The sequence below is a fragment of the Stenella coeruleoalba genome (assembly GCF_951394435.1).
Source record: "Stenella coeruleoalba genome assembly, chromosome: 6".
NCBI classification, from domain to species: Eukaryota; Metazoa; Chordata; class Mammalia; order Artiodactyla; family Delphinidae; genus Stenella; species Stenella coeruleoalba.
The window spans coordinates 97385383-97410565 of NC_137151.1; the positions used below are offsets into that span (position 1 = coordinate 97385383).

Here is a 25183-nt window from a genome sequence, read left to right on the forward strand (position 1 = left end):
AAAATATTCCTTTAATAGCATTTTCTTTTATCTTTACACTCTCCCAGCCAAGCTTGGAATCTGTGTAGCTTTGCTTCAGCGCATAAGGTACATTTCGAGAATCAAACCTGATTGAAATATATTTCAGCGAGCAAGAAAAACAGTTAAGCTAGAAATTTTTTTGCAATTGCTAAATTATCCCAACTTCCTCAAGTCTTTTTATGTTTGCCAGCTTTAGGTGATGGTTTGTAGTTACATGTGAAGCTCTAGTGCCATCAAACTGTCCATTTGGACAGACTTGTTTTCTAAATATCTGAGAAGATGCTACAGTTTAAATAGAGAGATTAAATGGAAGAGAAGCAGGTGTTTATAATACCTTTGATCACATGTTTTATGATGGGAGCATGACCTGAAGCAGACCCTTATGGGAGAGTGTGCTGTATTGTTCAGTATCTTCACCCTTTCACTGGTAGACAGCACTAGCTTGATGTACTCAAATGGTTTTGACAGATTCAGTAATACAGAAAACTAGGGAAAATTAGATGTAACTGGGTGGGGGAAGTAATCCATTTATAAACTGAAGCAGTCATTATAAACATGTTTGTATCAGTCTTGTATTTGAAAAAAAATGTGTTTTCCACTTTTCTTTTTAGCACTTTTTGAAATGTGTTATTTGAGTATGAGTAAGAAACATTGAACCTTAAAACAGCAGCTGCAGGATCGCCTTGTTGAACTTCTGAACTTTCACAGTTCTAAGGTGTTTAAAGCAGCCTTTTCATTGAACATATTTGCTTGGGAAGCAGCACACCCACAGGTGTTGGTGTTAGGTTGAAAGATCAACAGAGCCGATGCAGTGCTGATCGTGGCATCAATAGTGGTTTTCATTTTTGGTACCTAAATAAGACTAGTCAGTGCGTCTGTTCAACTCAGATCTCACAAACAGAACGGAATTTCCCCCCTCCCCCCAGCTTTTTTTTTTTTTTCTTTTTAACTTACAGTTATGTTTTAACTTCCTCATACCAGGTTTAGTCAAGCTTGGTCGCCTTATAATTTTCTTAAAAAACAAACAACACATAACACAAACAAAAAATCCCAGCAGGTAAAATGTGTAATGAGTATGCATTTTAAAAAAATTTATCCAAAAAGATTGTCTTCTCAAATCTAAATCAGAATACTGGCAAATCTTAACAATGAACTCTTAACTCTGCTAATTACTAACAGTAAGGAGGAAAGGAAATATCCAAGAAAATATCACAGAAGAAGAAAAAGAAAAAGAATGAGGTATGGAGGCAGGGTTCTAGTTTTATTTCAAGTAGACTTCACCTCATGTCATATTTTGGTTCCCCAAAAGTTATTTAGAATCAGTATGTGAAGAAAGTATATAATTATATGTCTTTGTGAGAGTTTGCTTTTCAAGGGAAGCTTTCAAAAAAAAAAAAATTGTTCAAATGAATAATCACCCTTAATTTATCTGTTGAAAAATTTTTATTTTCTTCAGTGGGGACTTACCTGCCTTACTATTTGGTGTCTCTTCACTAAGTTCTGGGATATCTAGGATATTTTGTACCTGGAAAAGACCTTAGAAATCTTCTTGTCCTTATTTTACAGATAATGGAAGAGAGGGTCAGGAGATTAGGTGACATCAACAGGCAAAGCTATGAGAGAACTTCCATTGGAACCTGTGTCTCCTTTGTCTTAGACCAGAGTTTAATTTTACGACTATAACTTGGTCTGTCTTATTTTTGTTAAACCTATTAAAACCATGCAGCGTCTCCTGAACACATGCCAGATGAGAAGTTGTGGCCAACTCTGAATGTGTCAAGAGTCAGTGGGATTTAACCTGTGAAGTGCATCATTCACAATGGCACGATCTCTGTAAGACAGCCAGCTGGAATATTGTTGACTTTCAGTGTATTTTACAAAATCCAGAATTGTTTAAACTCAGTCCAGTTTTACCCTAGGAGCATTAAGATAACTTACCCTGTCACTTAGCAGTGCGTGTTTATATATATGTGTGCACATATACCCCACAAGCCAAAGTTTTGAGATTAGTTAGTAGATTGATCTAATGAATTGTATTCTCAAAAAATAGCTTTTTATTTAAAAAGTAAAATTATTATTAGAAGGGCATCAAGATGGCAGAAGAGTAGGACACAGAGATCACCTTCCTTCCCACAAATACATCAGAAATACATCTACATGTGGAACAACTCCTACAGAACACCTACTGAACGCTGGCAGAAGACCTCAGACTTCCCAAAAGGCAAGAAACGCCCCACGTACCTGGGTAGGGAAAAGAAAAAAGAAAAAACAGAGACAAAAGAATAGGGACGGAACCTGCAACAGTGGGAAGGAGCTGTGAAGGAGGAAAGGTTTCCACACCCTAGGAAGGCCTTTCGCGAGCGGAGACTGCGGGTGGCGGAGGGGGTAGCTTCGGCACCACGGAGGAGAGCAAAGCAACAGGGGTGCGGGGAGCAAAGCAGAGAGATTCCCGTACAGAGGATCAGGGCCGACCGGCACTCACCAGCCCGAGAGGCTTGTCTGCTCACTTGCTGGGACGGGTGGAGCTGGGAGCTGAGGCTCGGGCTCCGGAGGTCTGATCCCAGGGAGAGGACTGGGGATGGTGTGAACACAGCCTAAAGGGGCTAGTGTGCCACAGCTGGCCGGGAGGGACTCCAGGAAAATGTCTGGAGCTGCCGAAGAGGCAAGAGACTTTTTCTTCCCTCTTTGTTTCCTGGTGCGCGAGGAGAGGGGATTAAGAGTGCTGCTTAAAGGAGCTCCAGAGATGGGCGCGAGCCGTGGCTAAAAGCGTGGACCCCTGAGACGGGCATGAGACGCTAAGGCTGCTGCTCCCGCCACCAAGAAGCCTGTGTGTGAGCACAGGTCACGGTCCACACCTCCCCTCCCGGGAGCCTGTGCAGCCCGCCACTGCCAGGGTCCCGTGATCCACGGACAACTTCCCCGGGAGAACGCACGGCAGCCTCAGGCTGGTGCAACGTCACGGTGGCCTCTGCCGCCGCAGACTCGCCCCACATCCGCACCACTCCCTCCCCGCGGCCTGAGTGAGCCAGAACCCCCGAATCAGCTGCTCCTTTAACCCCGTCCTGTCCGAGTGAAGAACAGACGCCCTCAGGTGACCTGCACGCAGAGGCGGGGCCAAATCCAAAGCTGAACCCTGGTAGCTGTGCGAACAAAGAAGAGAAAGGGAAATCTCTCCCAGCAGCCTCAGGAGCAGCAGATTAATGTCCACAGTCAACGTGATGTACCCTGCATCCACCAGAACACAGGCACTAGTCCCCTCCACCAGGAAGCCTACACAACCCACTGAACCAACCTTAGCCACTGGGGACAGACACCAAAAACAACGGAAACTTCGAACGTGCAGCCTGAGAAAAGGAGACCCCAAACACAGTAAGTTAAGCAAAATGAGAAGACAGAGAAACACACAGCAGATGAAGGAGCAAGGCAAAAACGCACCAGACCAAACAAATGAAGAGGAATAGGCAGTCTACCTAAAAAAGAATTCAGAATAATGCTAGTAAAGATAGTCCAAAGTCTTGGAAATAGAATGGAGAAAATACAAGGAACGTTTAACAAGGAACTAGAAGAACTAAAGAGCAAACAAACAGTGATGAACAACACAATAAATGATATTAAGAATTCTCTAGAAGGGATCTATACCAGAATAACTGAGGCAGAAGAATGGATAAGTGACCTGGAAGATAAAATAGTGGAAATAACTACTGCAGAATAAAGAAAAAAGATTGAAAAGAATTGAGGACGGTCTCAGAGACCTCTGGGACAACATTAAACGAACCAGCATTTGAAATATAGGGATCCCAGAAGAAGAAGAGAAAACAAAAGGGACTGAGAAAATATTTGAAGAGATTATAGTTGAAAACTTCCCTAATATGGGAAAGGAAGTAGTTAATCAAGTCCAGGAAGCACAGAGAGTCCCACACAGGATAAATCCAAGGAGAAACATGCCAAGACATATATTAATCAAACTATCAAAAATTAAATACAAAAAAAAAATTTTAAAGCAGCACGGAAAAGCAACAATTAACATACAAGGGAATCCCCATAAGATTAACAGCTGATTTTTCAGCAGAAACTTTGCAAGCCAGAAGGCTATGGCAGGACATATTTAAACTGATGAAGGAGAAAAACCTACAACCAAGATTACTCTACCCAGCAAGGATCCCATTCAGATTTGACAGAGAAATTAAAACCTTTACAGATAAGCAAAAGCTAACAGAATTCAGCAGCACCAAACCAGCTTTACAACAAATGTTAAAGGAACTTCTTTAGGCAGGAAACACAAGAGAAGGAAAAGACCTACAATAACAAATGCAAAACAATTAAGAAAATGGTAATAGGAACATACATATCGATAATTACCTTAAATGTAAATGGGTTAAATGCTCCCACCAAAAGACATAGACTGGCTGAATGGATACCAAAACAAGACCCATATATATGCTGTCTACAAGACACCCACTTCAGACCTAGGGACACATACAGACTGAAAGTGAGGGGATGGAAAAAGATATTCCCTGCAAATGAAAAACAAAAGAAAGCTGGGATAGCAATTCTCATATCAAACAAAATAGACTTTAAGACAAAGACTATTACAAGAGACAAAGAAGGACACTATATAATGATCAAGGGATCAATCAAAGAAGAAGATATAACAATTGTAAATATTTATACACCCAACATAGGAGCACCTCAATACATAAAGCAAATAGTAACAGCCATAAAGGGGAAAATTGACAATAACACAATCATAGTAGGGGACTTTAACACCCCACTTTCACCAATAGACGTATCATCCAAAATGAAAATAAATAAGGAAACACAAGCTTTAAATGATACCTTAAACAAGATGGACTTAATTGATATTTATAGCACATTCCATCCCAAAACAACAGAATACACTTTCTTCTCAAGTGCTCATAGAACATTCCTCAGGATAGATCATATCTTGGGTCACAAAACAAGCCTTGGTAACTTTAAGAAAATTGATCATATCAAGTATCTTTTCCGACCACAATGCTCTGAGACTAGATATCAGTTAGAGGAAAAAAATCTGTAAAAAAAATACACATGGAGGCTAAACAATTCACTACTTAATAACCAAGAGATCATGGAAGAAATCAAAGAGGAAATCAAAAAACACTTAGAAACAAATGACAATGAAAAACCAAGAGATCACTGAAGAAATCAGAGAGGAAATCAAGAAACACTTAGAAACAAATGACAATGAAAACACAATGACCCAAAACCTATGGGATGCAGCAAAAGCAGTTCTAAGAGGGAAGTTTATAGCAATACAACCCTACCTTACGAAATAAGAAACAACTTAAACAACCTAACCTTACACCTAGAGCAGTTAGGAAAAAAAAAAAAAAAAAACCCCAAAGTTAACAGAGGGAAAGAAATCATAAAGATCAGATCAGAAATAAATGATGAAGGGAACAGTAGCAGAGATCAATACAACTAAAAGCTGGTTCTTTGAGAAAATAAACAATATCAATAAACCATTAGCCAGACTTATCAACAAAAAAGGGAGAAGACAAATCAATAGAATTAGAAATGAAAAAGAAGTAACAACTGACACTGCAGAAATACAAAGGATAATGAGAGATTACTACAAGCAACTCTATGCCAATAAAGTGGACAACCTGGAAGAAATGGACAAATTCGTAGAAATGCAGAACCTTCCAAGATTGAGCCAGGAAGAAATAGAAAATATGAACAGACGAATCACAAGCAATGAAATTGAAACTGAGATTAAAAATCTTCCAACAAACAAAAGCCCAGGACCAGATGGCTTCACAGGCTAATTCTATCAAACATTTAGAGAAGAGCTAACACCTCTCCTCCTCAAACTCTTCCAAAATATAGCAGTGGGGGGAAAACTCCCAAACTCATTCTACGAGGCCACCATCACCCTGATACCAAAACCAGACAAAGATGTCACAAAAGAAGAAAACTACAGACCAATATCACTGATGAACATAGATGCAAAATTCCTCAACAGAATACTAGCAAACAGAATCCAGCAGCACATTAAAAGGATCATACACCATGATCAAGTGGGGTTTATCCCAGGAATGTAAGGATTCTTCAATATACGCAAATCAATCAATGTGATACACCATATTAACAAACTGAAGGAGAAAAACCATATGATCATCTCAATAGATGCAGAGAAAGCTTTTGACAAAATTCAACACCCATTTATGATAAAAACCCTCCAGAAAGTAGGCATAGGGGGAACTTTCCTCAACGTAATGAAAGCCATATATGACAAACCCATAGCCAACATTGTCCTCAGTGGTGAAAAACTGAAACCATTTCCACTAAGATCAGGAACAAGACAAGGTTGCCCAGTCTCACCACTATTATTCAGAATAGTTTTAGAAGTTTTAGCCACAGCAAACAGAGAAGAAAAAGAAAAGGAATCCAAACTGGAAAAGAAGAAGTAAAGCTGTCACTGTTTGCAGATGACATGATACTATACATAGAGAATTCTAAAGATGCTACCAGAAAACTACTAGAACTAATCAATGAATTTGGTAAACTAGCGGGATACAAAATTAATGCACAGAAATCTCTTGCATTACTATACGCTAATGATGAAAAATCTGAAAGTGAAATTAAGAAAACACTCCCATTTACCACTGCAACAAACACAATAAAATATCTAGGAATAAACCTACCTAAGGAGAGAAAAGACCTGTATTCAGAAAATTATAAGACACTGATGAAAGGAATTAAAGATGATAGAAATAGATGGAGAGATATACCATGTATATCTCTCCATCTATTTCTTGGATTGGAAGAATCAACATTGTGAAAATGACTCTACTACCCAGGGCAGTCTACAGATTCAATGTGATTCATTTCAAACTACCACTGGCATTTTTCACAGAACTAAAACAAAAAATTTCACAATTTGTATGGAAACACAAAAGACCCCAAATAGCCAAAGCAATCTTGAGAAAGAAAATGGACCTGGAGGAATCAGGCTACTTGACTTCAGACTATACTACAAAGCTACAGTAGTCAAGACAATATGGTACCGGCACAAAAACAGAAATATAGATCAATGGAACAGGATAGAAAGCCCAGAGATAAATCCACGCACATAAGATCACCTTATCTTTGATATAGGAGGCAAAAATATACAGTGGAGAAAAGACAGCCACTTCAATAAGTGATGCTGGGAAAACTGGGCAGCTAACATGTAAAAGAATGAAATTAGAACACTGTCTAACACCATACACAAAAGTAAACTCAAAATGGATTAAAGACCTAAATGTAAGGCCAACACTATAAAACTCTTAGAGGAAAACATAGGCAGAACACTCTATGACCTAAATCACAGCAAGATCCTTTTTGACCGACCTCCTGGAGAAATGGAAATAAAAAACAAAAGTAAACAAATGGGACCTAATGAAATTCAAAAGCTTTTGCACAGCAAAGGAAACCATAAACAAGACCAAAAGCCAACCCTCAGAATGGGAGAAAATATTTGCAAATGAAGCAACTGACAAAGGATTAATCTCCAAAATATACAAGCAGCTTATGCAGCTCAATATCAACAAAACAAACAACCCAATCCAAAAATTGGCACAAGACCTAAATAGACATTTCTCGAAAGAAGATATACACATTGCCTGCAAACACATGAAAGAATGCTCAACATCATTAATCATTAAAGAAATGCAAGTCAAAACTACAATGGTTGACATGTATATACTGATGTGTATAAAATTGATGACTAATAAGAACCTGCTGTTTAAAAAAAGAAGAAAAAATCTATTAGGTTTATAGACATGTTTGCAATTTTAAAAAAAAACAAAACACTACTGTTACCTTGGAGAAAAGAAAAACTACAATGAGATATCATCTCACACTGGTCAGAATGGCCATCATCAAAAAATCTACAAACAATAAATGCTGGAGAGGGTGTGGAGAAAAGGGAACCCTCTTGCCCTGTTGGTGGGAATGTAAATTGATACAGCCACTATGGAGAACAGTATGGAGGTTCCTTAAAAAGCTAAACATAGAACTACCATACGACCCAGCAATCCCACTCCTGGGCATATACCCTGAGAAAACCATAGTTCAAAAAGAGTCACGTACCAAAATGTTCATTGCAGCTCTATTTCCAATAGCCAGAATATGGAAGTAACCTAAGTGTCCATCAGCAAATGAATGGATAAAGCAGGTGTGGCACATATGTACAATGGAATATTACTCAGCCATAAAAAGAAACAAAATTGAGTTATTTGTAGCAAAGTGGATGGACCTAGAGTCGGTCATACAGAGTGAAGTAAGTCAGAAAGAGAAAAACGAATACCGTATGCTAACACACATATATGGAATCCAAAAAAAAATTCATGAAGAACCTAGGGGCAAGACGGGAATAAAGACACAGACCTACTAGAGAAAGGACTTGAGGATATGGGGAGAGGGAAGGACAAGCTGGGACAAAGTGAGAGAGTGGCATGGACATATATACACTACCAAACATAAAATAGATAGCTAGTGGGAAGCAGCCGCATAGCACAGGGAGATCAGCTCAGTGCTTTGTGACCACCTAGGGGGGTGGGATAGGGAGGGTGGGAGGGAGACACAAGAGGAAAGAGATATGGGAACATATGTATATGTGTAACTGATTCACTTTGTTATAAAGCAGAAACTAACACACCATTTAAAGCAATTATACTCCAATAAAGATGTTACAATAAATAAATAAAACAAAATTATTAGAGCTCAATCTGTAGAATAATGACATACTTGATAGTTTTTCATATAAATCCTTTTTAATGCTTCACCATTTGTCTAAAATCAGCGGCTAAGAGACATCACAAGGTAAATATGTTTAACATGCTTGCATACAAACCTCAGTCTTAGGACACATGGATCCTTGGTCCTTTCTTTGTCCCTTAGTTTCACCTTGAACAAGGCATTAAGCTTTTTTTTTTTTTTACTTGAATATGCCCATGTATAAAATTGGAATATGAATGCCTAGAAATTATTTAGGATTGTCATGAATATGTATCTAGTTGTATGTGAAATGTTGTGAGATCTTTGGAATATGGGTAAAGTATATCCAAGACATCATTAGAGTGTTTGTTACTGTCATTGAAAGAAAAAAGAATTCATAAAGAGTTCAGCATAAGATCAGCATTCATTAAGTCAGCAACTATTTACCATGGTACAGAGAAAGAGCACTGTATTGAGAATCAAGAATCCTGGATTCTGGCTTTGTCGCTATCACAATAATTTAAAAGACTTGTTACCTCGTCCTTCTGTGTCTCAGTTTCCTTACCTATAAAATGAGTGGACTAGACTAGCTTGTCAGCACCATTCTTTCTAGGGCTTGCTTAGTATTGTTCAGGATATCTGAGGATGTGCACTATTTATTATAAGGCAGTGCCAATTTCTAGATATAAGAATATATTGGGTTGGCCAAAAGGTTCATTCGGCTTTTTCCGTAAGATGGCTCTAGTAGCACTTAGTTGTCTTTAATTTCATTCAAAACAGTTTTGTTAGATTGTATGTGACAGCTGTCATATTAGCATGCAGTTAAAAAAAGACATATCAAAATTGGTCCGTTTTTGTGCAGCCATTTTAATATTGAAGATAGAAAAAAAAAGGCAACATTTTTGGCATTATTACGCTTTATTATTTCAAGAAAGGTAGAAATGCAACCGACATGCAAAAAAAGATTTGTGCGGTGTATGGAGAAGGTGCTATGACTGATCAAACGTGTCAAAGTGGTTTGCAAAGTTTTGTGCTGGAGATTTCTAGCTGAATGATGCTCCATGGTCGGGTAGCCCAGTTGAAGTTGAGAGCAATCAAATCGAGACATTAATTGAGAGCAATCAACGTTATATCACGTGGGAGGGGAGATAGCCAACATAGTCAAAATATCTGAATCAAGCCTTGAAAATCATTTACACCAGCTTGGCTATGTTCATTGCTTTGATGTTTGGTTTCCACATAAGTTAAGCAAAAAAAAAAACCTTCTAGACCATATTTCTGCAAGCAATTCTCTACTTAAATGTAATGAAAACCTTCCATTTGTAAAACAAAGTGTGATGGGCGATGAAAAGTTGATACTGTAGTAATGTGGAATGGAAGAGATCGTGGGGCAAGTGAAATGAACCACCACCAACCACTCCAAAGGCCGGTCTTCATCCAAAGAAGTTGATGTTGTGTATATGGTGGGATTGGAAGGGAGTTCTCTATTATGAACTCCTTCTGGAAAACCAAATGATTAATTCCAACAAGTACTGCTCCCAGTTAGCCCAACTGAAAGCAGCACTTGACGAAAAACGTCCAGAATTAGTCAACAGAAAATGCGTAATCTTCCATCAGGATAACACAAGACCACATGTTTCTCTGATGACCAGACAAAGACTGTTACAGCTTGGCTGGGAAGTTCTGATTCATCTGCTGTATTCACCAGACATTGCACCTTTGGATTTCCATTTATTTAAGTCTTTACAAAATTCTCTTAATGGAAAAAAATTCAAATCCCTGGAAGACTGTAAAAGGCACTTGGAACAGTTCTTTGCTCAAAAAGATAACAAGTTTTGGGAAGATTGAATTATGAAGTTGCCTGAAAAATGGCAGAAGGTAGTGGAACAAAAGGGTGGAAATGTTGTTCAATAAAGTTCTTGGTGAAAATGAAAAATGTCTTTTTAGTTAAAAACTAAAGGCACTTTTTGGCCAACCCAATACAACCTAATATACATTTTGTATATATAACATTTACGTTTGTTATATAGGTATATATATATATATAATGAATAAACATATCATTTATATAAAATAAGTTAAGGACGTGTCAAATTGCTAGGACTGAAACATTTTGGGGTAGGATCTCTGAAGCCAACTGAGATATTTCCCATGGCACGGCATTGCCCAAGGCATGAAGAAAATATCTTAGATCAAGCTTAAATAACAGTGCTTGACTACCAAAATGGATGTTCATCTCATGTGTGCGTATCAGATACAACTTGTTTTTACTTTAGTACAGATATTCGTGTTCTAAAAAGTCAAAACAAATATTCTGAAATTATGCCCAGAATTTTATTTTATTTTATAATTTACATGATGTTTATGTGTGAGCACCAGGCACATAACCTAGCATTCAAGTCTTCTCTGTATAATTTTTCTATTACTCTCATTCTAAAATTCATATGCAATTTCAAAGGAAACTTGCAGTTGGCTTTTCAGAATGCAAATCTTGTTATAAAATACACCTGAGTTTTGGAACCATCACTGAATTGTAATTAAAATTTTGTAGGCAAGTGGTTTCAAATGTGGCTAAAATGCATTGGGGTGGGGAATCAAGGCCGTATATCTTCACCTGTAAGTCAAAGCGAGCCATCTACAGATAACATCTATTTCAGTTCTCATCTGAGAGATAAAAAACTGAGCAGTAAAGCTGTTTTTAATATTGTTTTATAGCTGTGTGTGACTAGGGAATAGTGATGAGAATGTGGGTAACGTTTTCTTCCAAAAAGTTTTACCATGAGTGTTAAGTTTATTTGGAGATGTATAACTTAATGAGGCTATGTCATGAATACACTTTCCTGTACGAAATCGGTGACTTACACCCACAGTGAACGTTGAAACGACAGCCTGGTGCCAACACCAGGATCACACTGGAGAGAGAGGGCTGCCCTGCCTGGTACTTGGCCCCTTCCGTGCAGCCTGTGAACACTTGCTGTTGTGAGCACTCGTGCTAACTAAATGTGAACACCTTTACTTTCCAGCTGCCGCTAATTGGTTTGGGAGTATTTATGTAAGTGTTGATTTTAAAGCTAAAAATAGCACAGTGATGTTTAAATCCAACTCATTCTGGCTGTCAGAAATGCTCCCATGATCCTGAAAGTGTTGCTAAAAATGTTCACGTTTTAAAAATTGTAGTAATTAAACTTGTCTGTTGTGAGAGCCACATATGATACGTTCCCTGCTCTGATAATCAAAGAGGTAAAGGACAAGCTTCTTAAAGGTCTCTGCCTGGCTGGCAAGACACGACCTCCTGCTGAACTTTATTAGGGAGCAAAGTATTGTAATGTGAGCAAAAGGAAGAGACAAAGTAAATTTCAACGTAGCTTTATAACCTTGTATTCTCTGCAACCGATCAGATCTATTTTAAGTTAACATTAAAAATAGAAATTATAATAATTTTACCAATAAGATTAAGCATAGAGCTTGCCAAACCATAGTATTTTCTGGAGACAAATTTGAGGATTTGAAATCACGTAACTAATATTTCTCAAATCTAAACTGAGGAAATATAGTGACTGTTCAGCATCTGTTGTTTATACCCTAGCTCTTCATAATGAAATGATTTTTACCCCTTTATTCCCAAATTTAAAAGTCACCATTTTACAGATTTGGCTCAAAGTTATTCAAATAAGCTGTGAGAAAAAATATATATAATTTTTATTTTTAGCTTTGTGTGATTTTGTGACTCTTCTTTTCATCCTGTTATTTAGTGAAGGAAAAGCCTAAGCGCTCTTAAATTATGGCATATCATTTATTTGGTAATTTTGGGGAAAAGTGATTTTTATGGACCCTGTCAAGAAATAAGCTGTCTTTGTCTAAGTCTTGAAGCACTGGACTGCTACAGTATTGTTGAAGTCAATTGGGAATTGGCTTTGTGTCCTTGTAGGATGTCCTAAGCATCTGTCTGCCTGCCCCATCTCTAGAGAATATCAAAGAATTCTTTTACTTCAGTATATAGAAATGATTTTGGCAAGTGACAAACACTGCCCATTAGTTGAGATAATAAACTATAGTTACTACCCTTTTTTTTTTTTTTTTTTTTTTTTTTTTGCGGTACGCGGGCCTGTTGTGGCCTCTCCCGTTGCGGAGCACAGGCTCCGGACGTGCAGGCTCAGCGGCCATGGCTCACGGGCCCAGCCGCTCCGCGGCATGTGGGATCTTCCCGGACTTGGGTTACGAACCCGTGTCCCCTGCATCGGCAGGCGGACTCTCAACCACTGCGCCACCACGGAAGCTTTTTTTTTTTTTAGCTACCCTTTTTGATAGCTGTGGCAAGCAGAGTTTTTGATGCAGCTTTTAAAATAGAACTTTTGTCTTAGACACATAAATCTGTGAATGTGTGTTTTTTCTTTAAGTCTGTAGTGATTGACATGATTGCTATATAAGTGTAGTCAGTTCAGAATTACCCTTGAGCAGATTATCACATTGCAGTTGGGCCAGTATTGCTTTCAAATTCTAATAGACATTTTCATATACTCGGAGCATTAGGTACTTCGTTGACATAAATAAAACCTTTACTTACTATCTAACCAGAACTCAAAAAAAATTCCTTTGAACCTTGCGGAACATTGATTTGAACCAGAAAATACGTTGTTTTCTTACCTTGGCATGGGATCAACAAGAAAATTACAGTTGGAGTAAGGAGCAGAGTCAAAAATACAGTTAAAACCTTATAACAAACATCCCAGTTTTTTCTTTGACATCCCGAGGATGTATGTCTATATAGTATTACAAAGCCAAAAAAGAATATTTGTTTTAATAACTGCCACTGTTAACTGTTCATAGACTAGACTTATTTTGTTAAGATGGTAATACTCTCTAAATTAAGCTACAGATTCAATGTGATCCTTATCAAAATCCAGCTAGCACTTTTGCAAAACTTGATGCTCAGATTCTAAAATTCATATGAAAATGCAAAGAACCCAGAACAGTCAGAACAAACTTAAAAAAATAATTGGAGAATCCTTACTTCCTGATTCCAAAACTTAGTACAAAGCTACAGTAATAAAGACTGTGTAGTACTGGCAAAAGGATGCAAATATAGATCAATAGAATAAAATTGAGAGTCCAGAAATAAACCCTTGCATTTTTGGTCAATTGAGTTTTGGTAAGGGTGTTAATACAACTCAGTGCAGAAAGAATAGTCTTTTCAACAGATGGTGCTGGCACAACTAAATAGCCACATGTGAAGAATGAAGTTGGACCCCCTACCTCACGCAGTGTACAAAAATTAACTAGATAGAAATGGTGATAGGCCTAAATGTAAGAGCTAACACGGTAAAACACTTAGGAAAACATATAGGAGTAAATCCTTGTGACCTTGTGTTAGGCAGTATTTCTTAGATATGACACCAAAACACAAGGAACTAAAGAAAAAATAAATAGAACTTCATTAAAATTAGAAACTTTTGTGCTTCAAAGGGCCTATCAAGATAGTGAAAACACAGCCCATAGAATGGGAGAAGATTTGGAAATCGTATACGTAAGGAATTTGTATACGGAATGTTTAGGAAACTCTTACAACTCAATAATAAAAATACAAATAATTAGGCATTTCTTCAAAGAAGATATACAAATGTCCAACAGTCTCATGACAAGTAGCTCAGCATCATTAATCATTAGGGAAATGCAAATCATTAGTCATTAGGTATATGCAAAACAAAAACTACTTTACACCCACTATGATGGCTAAATTGTTTTTAAAAAAAGGAAAATAACAAGTGTTGGTGAGGATTTTGAGAAATTGGAACCCTCATATGTTACTGATGGGAATGCAAAATTGTGCAGATGTTTTGGAAATACTATAGCAGTCCCTCAAAATGTTAAACATAGAGTTAAGATATGGCCCAACAATTCCACTCCTAGGTGTATACCTGAGAGAAATGAAAAACATCTGTCCATGCAAGAATTTCTCATTCTTAGCATTATTTCACAATTGAACACTTTCAAATATTCGTGGCAGCATAATTCATAATCATAAGCAAAAGTGGAAACAACCCAAACGCCCATAGAGTGATACATGGGTAAACAGAATGTGGTACATCCATACAGTGGAATATTATTTGACCAAAAAATGGAATGAAATACTGATACATGCCACAACATGGGAGGGTCTTAAGAACATCATGTTAAGTGATAGAAGCCACATATCTTATGATTCTGTTTATATAAAATGTTTAGAATAGGTAAATCCTTATCGACACGGCTTCCCTGGTGGCACAGTGGTTAAGAGTCCAGCTGCCAATGCAGGGACTGGGTTCAAGCCCTGGCCCGGGAAGATCCCACATGCCGCAGAGCAACTAAGCCCTCATGCCACAGTTACTGAGCCTGCACTCTAGAGCCCGCAAGCCACAACTACTGAGCCTAGAGCCCGTGCACCGCAACAAGAGAAGCCACTTCAGTGCGAAGCCCGCGCACCACAACAAAGAGCAACTAGAGGAAGCCTGCGTGCAGCAACAAAGGACCAACCCAGCCATAAACAAACAAATAAATAAATAAATAAATTGTATTTTTAAAAAAATCCTTAGCGACAGAAAGTAAATGATTGCCATGGGCTGTGGGAAGCAGAAAACATGGGGAGTGCTGGCTAATGAGTATGGGGTTTCTTTGTGGGGTTTTGAAATTGTTCTAAAATTACATAGTGGTGATGGTTGCAAAACTCTGTGAATAAGTGAAAAAGAACTGCACTGTACTTTTTCAAAGGGTGGGTTTAATGTTATATAAAGCATATCTTAATGAAGCTTTTATAAGAGAAAAAGTAGTGGATCTTAAAGCTCCAGTTAAGCCTTTAGATGATTGCAGCTGCAGCCCTGCTGACACCTTGACCGCAACCTTATGAGAGATTCTACCCCACAACTGCCCAGCCAAGCCACTTCTAAATCTCTCCCAGAAACTATGGGAGATAATGTTTTTTAGCCATTTAATTTTGAATTTGTTGCACAGTATTAGGAAGCTAATAGAATGCCATTCAGCTTATTTACTCATTAACGTTCACTAAATCAATTCTGTGTGTTGTGTGCTTAATGTAGAGAGGACTAGATACAGCCTCACCCTTCATGGAGCTCCCTCTTGTGAGAGAGAGAGATGAGAGAGTCAGTGATTCTGATTTTGACCTAAATGCAGTCATCAAATGTTCTGTGATGTGCAATAGTCACAAGTATGTATATTTTGTTAAATTGTCTCTTCAAGTATTTTTGTAACCTGCCCAACCCTGTGACTTTTCAATGTAAGCACACATCAAGCCCTTCATAATAAGGTGAATGTTTGAAAGCTTTCAAAGACCTTCATCTTTTAAGATTTAGTACCTTAAACTAAAAAGCATCCTTCAACTTTTTGGATTTTTTTTTCTTTCTTTATCCTCATGAAGACGAAAAAGTGAATAAATTTTTTAAATCTAGTGTAGATCAAGTGCTTCCCAAAACTACCAACCCCTAGGTGAAATGTTGCTCTTCAATCTAAAAATGAAATAAGTTTTTTTTAATCAGTTCACAATGACACACTGCTTAAGTTGTGCCTCCCTGTCTTGTTTTCTTCAAAATATTAACCTAATTCCTTTATGTCCAGCCTTTTAACTCATCTGTTGCATTTTTTGGTTGAAATGATACGTTTAGATCCATGAATGCTCCATGTAGTTTGTTTCAGTGAAACCTAAGTTTGTAATGAGCTCTATCTGTGACTCTGCTTCTGAAGAGTGATGTGTCTGCAGACTTACTCTGTTAAAGTTCATTCCACACGGGGAGTGGGAAGGGTAAGCTGGGACGAAGTGAGAGAGTGGCATGGACATATATACACTACCAAATGTAAAATAGATAGCTAGTGGGAAGCAGCCGCATAGCAGAGGGAGATCAGCTGGGTGCTTTGTGACCACCTAGAGGGGTGGGATAGAGAGGGTGGGAGGGAGACACAAGAGGGAGGAGATATGGGGATATACGTATATGTATAGCTGATTCATTTTGTTATAAAGCAGAAACTAACACACCAACGTAAAGCAATTATACTCCAATAAAGATGTTTAAAAAAAGAAAAAAAAGTTCAGTTCCAAAGCCTAACAGAGAACTAATGTCTTACTAAATGAGAGTCTCAAGCGGGCTGGCTTTCTAGAATCCACCTCTCCTCTGTGTAACACCCAGTTCAACTTTGCCACCATCCTGGAGTGCAGGACCTCTCTTGCCCTCTTACCTCTCTGCAGTAGAAGAGTGTTTACCATTTTAGAAGTTAAGTGGTTAATTTTAGTTTCTCTGTGCTGAAAATCATCCTCAGAATTAAAGTCTTAAGGCAAAGTAAGAACTCCAGATTTCTTTTCCTGCACTAGTCCTGTCACACTTTTGATAGAAGTGACCTTGCCAGGCAACCTTTTTTTCATGAATTTTGCTTTCTTTATATTTTTAGTGTCACCAGGGAGATGCAAGCAAGTACAGTACATTAAAGCTAATACATCACTACCTGTCAATGGAACCTTCCCTTTGGTACCCCTTTTCCTTGCTGATTTAAAACAGTCAGTCCCAGAAGCTTATGGTTGAGTAGCAGGAAGCTAAATGATGTATTCCAAAGCTCTTAACATACTGCCTTGTGTAAATGGCCCGTTTGAGTATTTCAGAAACCAAATGGAAGAGAAAAGAACATTGAAAGCACTGAAAAGATTAACACCTGTTTCCAGTCTTCAAAGAAATTGGAGCATGCTGTATATATCCAGAGTAAAACCATTTACTCTCTCCTGTTGAGACTTTTTATTCAAACCTTCAATTTTATGTGCATAACATCCACATGCTTATGGGTTTGTTTCACTACAGAATTCCACACAGGACTTAGAAGATGAAGTTATGAATGGTGTGCAGACAGAACTCTTGACATCGCTGAAAACAGTGGATGCATTGAGGTATATTCTACTTATGTGAATATTTTATTTCAATTTAATGTTTGGTTTTTTTTAGATTATAGTTTTTATTTTATAGGAAACATCAAGATAAGTAGAATACTTGAGTGAAACCTAATTCTAAAATTAATTGCTAAATTACTTTTTTCTCTCATTTTCTTTATATGATATGAGAACTTCCTGACAAACATGTATACAAATGAGCCTCAATGCTTCCAACTCTTCTGCAACCTGGATTTCTTAATTGCTTTTTTCTTCTCTTTGAACAACAGTTTAAAGTGAACATTTCAGCCTTCATCGTGGTACAGTGTTTTTCTTAGATGTCAGCTCCTTGAGTATTACTTGCGTTTTAACAGTCTTGTGCCTTGTGTTTTAACAGTCTTGCAATATTTTACTCTATGTGTATAAAATGAATCCAGCCTATCAACCTGGATTTTTCATGTTTTTAATGTGAGTAACTTATTATACAAAGTTAGTTGCTGTCATGTTTACGGGCACTTGCTTTGCTCTGCGCTAATTTCCAGTTCATCCCTAGCTACTGCCTGGGTTCAAATCCCAGCTCTGCTGCTTATTACTTCTAGGAGCTTAGGCAAGTTGCTCATCCATCTTTGCCTTAGTTTCTGGTCTGTAGAATGGAAATAATATTAAAACCTTCTTCAGAGGGTTAGTATGAAGACAAAATTAGTTATCATGTGTAAAGTACTTTGAACAGTGCCTGAGTCAGAGTAAGTCCTGTTGCTATCACTATCATCAACATCCCCATCATCTTTATTATTATCATCATCATCATTTTTAAAGTTGCTTCAAAATTTGCATAAGTAATTTCATGTTTAATAGATTGTTGGCTTTAGCCCTGAAAGGTGATGCTTTTGAGACTGATGGTCATTCATTCAGGCAGTCAACATACTTCTTTCATTCAGTCCAGTTATTAATAGGTGCCAAGCATGTTCCATGGAATTAGCTTAAAAAGAAAACGTGTGATCGCCTTTTATCATGCTGCTTTACTGTGTGGATTTTCCTCAAGCTTGTAATTTATGGCCATATGACATAGTTACTCTTTATTTAGATTGTGTTTGTTTGATTAATGAGCTGCACAATATTTAAACTTTGGTACAGAAAATCTCCAGGGCACTGTCTTTTTAGAAGCTTGATAAGATTGTTTTTGGAGGTAGGCATAATGAATGTAATACTCTTACTCTGTTTGCCTTTAATTTCATTTTTTTTAATGTTAGCTTTTTGAAAAGTTCGCTAACATCTTGGCTAAGTATTACGTTGTTATAGAGTTAACAATTGTTTGGTTTATGGCTGCATGAACAAATTAGCTCAGCTTTCTCCAGATACAAGGAATTCAGAGAAATGAACTATAGGACTTTTAAAAAATAATATTCTTTAATGAAAATACATATGTATATCTGTATAATTTGATTATCACAAGGGACTTTTTGCATGAGTTTTATTATCACCTTTAGCAGGCTAAGGAGTTGCAATTCAGAGCGATTAACTTCTAGAGACCCAGTCTACATTCACCACTCTTGTCTCCAGATCCTTTGACTCCAGTGTTACCTGTTGTGTGCACCTTCACTGATTCCTTGGTGTTTTATTTCGTGATGCATAATCAGGACTCAGAAACCTGATATGGTGAGCACCAGTGTAGGAAAAATCATCTGAAATTAGTTTGAGGCCAAGATCAGAAAGTAGAGTGAATGCAAACTCCATTGCTTGCAGACTCTCAGATGGGGGGAAGATGAGGATTTTAACAGTATGGAATGCAAAGCTGGGGAGGGTAGTAGAGATGGGCAGAGTGGCAGGAAGTTTAGAGATTAAAATTCTAGGACAGGGCGTTGGTTCTAGCTGGTATGGGATGAGGAAGAAAGAATGGAAGGAAATTAGGAAGCCACTTACAGCTGAGTTACATGATCAGTTTTCTCCTAAGGCAATGATAGTCTGATACCCCACAGAGCTTGGCCCAAGCATAGGACTTTGGACTCACTTCCATGCAGATGGCATAGAAGCTAAGTAAATTACTGCAGAGTCCATCTCAAAATGGCTTCAACCTGTTGTGATGTTTTAATTCCCCTAGCTATTGTTCAAGCCTTTGTTACTCTCTGTCAGACTATTGTAATAACCTACTAACTCTGCTCTTAAGTGTCAATCTCTCCTTATTCTCATTGACCCCACATATCACTACTGGATAAATTTTTTTTTCTTTTTGAAAATAAATTTATTTATTTGTTTATTTTTAAAATTTTTTCGCTACGTTGGGTCTTTGTTGCTGCGCGCTGGCTTTCTCTAGGTGCGGCGAGCAGGGGCTGCTCTCAGTTGCGATGCACGGGCTTCTCATTGTGCTGGCATGTCTTGTTGCAGAGTACAGGCTCTAGGCACACAGGCTTCAGTAGTTGTGGCACACGGGCTCAGTAGTTGTGGCGCACGGGCTTCATTGCTCTGTGGCATGTGGTATCTTCCTGGAGCAGTACTTGAACCCATGTCTTCTGCACTGGCAGGCAGATTCTTAACCACTGTGCCACCAGGGAAGTCCCTGGATAAAATTTTTTAAACCAGAGCATTTATCAAACCATTCCTTAGTTCCAAACTCTTGGATTTATTGAAGTCCTGAGTTTGAACACTACCTTTGTAACTGTGGACTATTTATTAAACCTCTTTTTTAAAATATTCTTTTTTTCCTATGGAAAATGGGCAGTTACACTAGCACAATACTAAATGAAAGGCTGGATAAACATTAATTGCTATTGCAATTATCATTATCACACATACTATATTGTAACTATTTGTCATTCTCCCAAACAAGACTATGGATCCTCCGAGGATTCCTGACACCAAGCACAGATCTTAGAACATAATAGCAGCATATTTGTGGAGTGAATGACTGAATGGATAAAACACAGTGCTTCATAAATCACAGGCATAAGTATTAACTGCTCACCCATTATTAACACAAGCATTTATATTTAAAGAAAAATAATATTTAGAGGCAGTTCTCCAAATAGTCTTACAATATATCTTATAACAGTCTTACAATATATTGTAAGACTATCTTACAATAGTCTTATATGTATCTCTTATGAAGTACTACTCAATGTACTTTGATCCTAAGAAGACAGTGAAGCAAGAGGTTTCTATTGGACGTTTCTTTTTTAAAAATAAGATTACCACTTGGTGTGTACTCCCGTTCATCCACAAGGGTGACCCACTGCTCCTTCTGAGTACTGCTGTGTGGCTGACGGCGTCTTGGTGCTCTGGCCTGATGTTAGGCCTGAGCCTCTGAGGTGGGAGAGCCGAGTTCAGGACATTGGACCACCAGAGACCTCCTGGCCCCATGTAATACTAATCGGCGAGAGCTCTCCCAGAGATCTCCATCTCAATGCTAAGACCCAGCTCCACCCAACGGCCAGCAAGCTACAGTGCTTGACGCCTCATGCCAAACAACTAGCAAGACAGGAACACAATTCCACCCATTAGCAGAGAGGCTGCCTAAAATCATACCAAGTTCACAGACATCTCAAAACACACCACCAGACACAGCTCTGCCCACCATAACACAAAAAATCCAGCCCCACCCACCAGAACACAGGCACCAGTCCCCTCCACCAGGAAGGCTACACAAGCAACTGAACCAACCTCACCCAGTGGATGCAGACACCAAAAATAACAGGAACTATAAGCCTGCAGCCTGTGAAAAGGAGACCCCAAACACAGTACGTTAAACAAAATGGAAGACAGAGTAATATGCAGCAGATGAAGGAGCAAGGTGAAAACCCAGCAGACCAAACAAATGAAGAGGAAATAGGCAGTCTACCTGACAAAAAATTCAGAGTAACGATAGTAAAGATGATCCAAAATCTTGGAGATAGAATGGAGAGAATACAAGAAATGTTTAACAAGGAGCTAGAAGAACTAAAGAGCAAATAAACAATGATGAACAACACAAAAAATGAAATTAAAATTTCTCTAGAAGGAATCAATAGCAGAAAAACTGAGGCAGAAGAAGGATAAGTGACCTGGAAGATAAAATAGTGAAAATAGCTACTGCAGAGTGAAATAAAGAAAAAAGAATGAAAAGAATTGAGGACAGTCTCAGACACCTCTGGGACAACACTGAACACACCAACATTCGAATTATAGGGGTCCCAGAAGAAGAAGAGAAAAAGAAAGGGTCTAAGAAAATATTTGAAGACATTATACTTGAAAACTACCCTAACATGGGGAAGGAAATAGTCAAGTCCAGGAAGCTCAGAGAGTTCCATACAGGATAAATCCAAGGAGCAACATGCCAAGACACGTATTCAAGCTATCAAAAATTAAATACAAAGAAAAAATATTAAAAGCAGCAAGCAAAAAGCAACAAATAACACACAAGGGAATCCCCAGAAAGTTAACAGCTGATCTTTCAGCAAAAACTCTGCAAGCCAGAAGGGTGTGGCAGGACATATTTAGAAGTGATGAAAGGGAAAAACCTACAACCAAGACTACTCTACCCAGCAAGGATCTCATTCAGATTCAACAGAGAAATTAAAACCTTTACAGACAAGCAAAAGTTAAGAGAATTCCACACCACCAAACCAGATTTACAGGAAATGTTAAAGGAACTTCTCTAGGCAGGAAACACAAGAGAAGGAAAAGACCTACAAGAAGAAACCCAAAACAATTAAGAAAGTGGTAATAGGAATATACATGTCTACAATTACCTTAAATATAAATGGATTAAATGCTCCAACCAAAACACATAGACTGGTTGAATGGATACAAAAACAAGACCCGTATATATGCTGTCTACAAGAGACCCACTTCACACCTAGGGACACATACAGACTGAAAGTGAGGGGATGGAAAAGGATATTCCATGCAAATGGAAATCAAAAGAAAGCTGGAGTAGCAATTCTCGTATCAGACAAAATAGACTTTAAAGACTATTACAAGAGACAAAGAAGGACCCTGCATAATGATCAAGGAATCAATCTAAGAAGAATATATAACCATTGTAAATATTTATGTACACAACATAGGAGCACCTCAATACATACAGCAAATGCTAACAGCCATACAAGGGGAAATCGACAGTTACACAATAATAATAGGGCACTTTAACACCCCACTTTCACCAATGGACAGATCATCCCAAATGAAAATAAATAAGGAAACACAAGCTTTAAATGACACATTAGACAAGATGGACTTAATTGATATTTATAGGACATTCCATCCAAAAACAACAGAATACACTTTCTTCTCAGGTGCTCATAAAGTATTCTCCAGGATAGATCATATCTTGGGTCACAAATGAAGCCTTGGTAGATTTTAGAAAACTGAAATGGTATCAAGTATCTTTTCTGACCACAGTGCTATGAGACTAGATATCAATTACAGGGAAAAAACTGTAAAAAATACAAACACATGGAGGCTAAACAATTCACTACTAAATAACCAAGAGATCACTGAAGAAATCAAAGAGGAAATCAAAAAATACCTAGGAACAAATGACAGTGAAAACACGATGACCCAAAATCTATGGGATACAGCAAAAACATTTCAAGAGGGAAGTTTATAGCACTACAATCCTATCTCAAGAAACAAGAAACTTCTCAAATAAACAACCTAACCTTACACCTAAAGCAATTAGAGAAAGAAGAACAAAAAAAACCCCAAAGTTAGCAGAAGGAAAGAAATCATAAAGATCAGATCAGAAATAAATGATGAAGGAAACAATAGCAAAGATCAATAAAACTAAAAGCTGGTTCTTTGAGAAAATAAACAAAATCGATAAACCATTAGCCAGACTCATCAAGAAAAAAGGGAGAAGACTCAAATCAACAGATTTAGAAATGAAAAAGGAGAAATAACAACTGACACTGAAGAAATACAAAGGATCATGAGAGATTACTACAAGCAACTGTATGCCAATAAAATGGACAACCTGGAAGAAATGGACAAATTCTTAGAAAAGCACAACCTTCCAAGACTGAACCAGGAAGAAATAGAAAATATGAACAGACCAATCACAAGCACTGAAATTGAAACTGTGATTAAAAATATTCCAAGAAACAAAAGCTCAGGACCATATGGCTTCACAGGCAAATTCTATCAAACATTTAGAGAAGAGCTAACACCTATCCTTCTCAAACTCTTCCAAGATGTAGTAGAGGGAGGAACACTCCCTCTCATTCTGCAAGGCCCTCTCAACACTCCCTCTCAACTCATTCTGCAAGGCCACCATCTCCCAGATTCCAAAACCAGACAAAGATGTCACAAAAGAAGAAAACTACAGGCCAATATCACTGATGAACATAGATGCAAAAATCCTCAACAGAATACTAGCAAACAGAATCCAACAGCCCTTTAAAAGGATCATACACCATGATCAAGTGGGGTTTATCCCAGGAATGAAAGGATTCTTCAATATATGCAAATCAATCAATGTGATATACCATATTAAGAAATTGAAGGAGAAAAACCATATGATCATCTCAATAGATGCAGAAAAAGATTTCCACAAAGTTCAACACCCATTTATGATAAAAACTCCAGAAAGTGGGCATAGAGGGGACCTAGCTCAACTTAATAAAGGCCGTATATGACAAACCCACAGCCAACATCGTTCTCAATGGTGAAAAACTGAAACCATTTCTTCTAAAATCAGGAACAAGACAAGGTTGCCCACTCTCACCACTATCATTGAACATAGTTTTGGAAGTTTTAGCCACAGCAAACAGAGAAGAAAAAGAAATAAAAGGAATCCAAATTGGAAAAGAAGAAATAAAGCTGTCACTGTTTGCAGATGACATGGTACTCTACGTAGAGAATCCTAAACATGCTACCAGAAAACTACCAGAGCTAGTCAGTGAATCTGGTAAAGTAGCAGGATACAAAATTAATGCACAGAAAACTCTTTCTTTCCTATACACTAACGATGAAAAATTTGAAAGAGAAATTAAGGAAACACTCCCATTTACCATTGCAACAAAAAGAATAAAATACCTAGGAATAACCTACCTAAGGAGACAAAAGATCTGTATGCAGAAGACTGTAAGACACGGATGAAAGAAATTAAAGATGATACAAACAGATGGAGAGATATACCATGTTCCTGGATTAGAAGAGTCAACATTGGGAAAATGACTATAGTACCCAGAGCAATCTACAAATTCATTGCATCCATATCAGACGACCTATGGCATTTTCCACAGAACTAGAACAAAAATTTTCACAATTTTTATGGAAACACAGAAGACCCCAAATAGCCAAAGCAATCTTGGGGCAATTACATAGCTACAGTAATCAAGACAGTATGGTACTGGCACAAAAACAGAAATAAAGATAAATGGAACAGGTTAGAAAGCCCAGAGATAAATCCACGCACATATGATCACCCTATCTTTGATATGGGAGGCAAAAATATACGATGGAGAAAAGACAGCCACTTCAATAAGTGATGCTGGGAAAACTGGACAGCTACATGTAAAAGAATGAAATTAGAACACTGCCTAACACCAT

General features: G+C 37.9%; 1 protein-coding gene across 2 annotated transcripts in view; it reads left to right on the forward strand.

Annotated features, from left to right (window-relative positions):
- Positions 1–25183, forward strand: part of PARD3B (par-3 family cell polarity regulator beta) — a 1038680-nt gene that overhangs the window by 499985 nt on the left and 513512 nt on the right. For both annotated transcript variants that reach the window (XM_079924321.1, XM_079924322.1), the window contains exon 5: positions 17595–17680. In XM_079924321.1, the coding sequence (XP_079780447.1) occupies positions 17595–17680 (86 nt within the window). The remainder of the gene's footprint in view (positions 1–17594; positions 17681–25183) is intronic.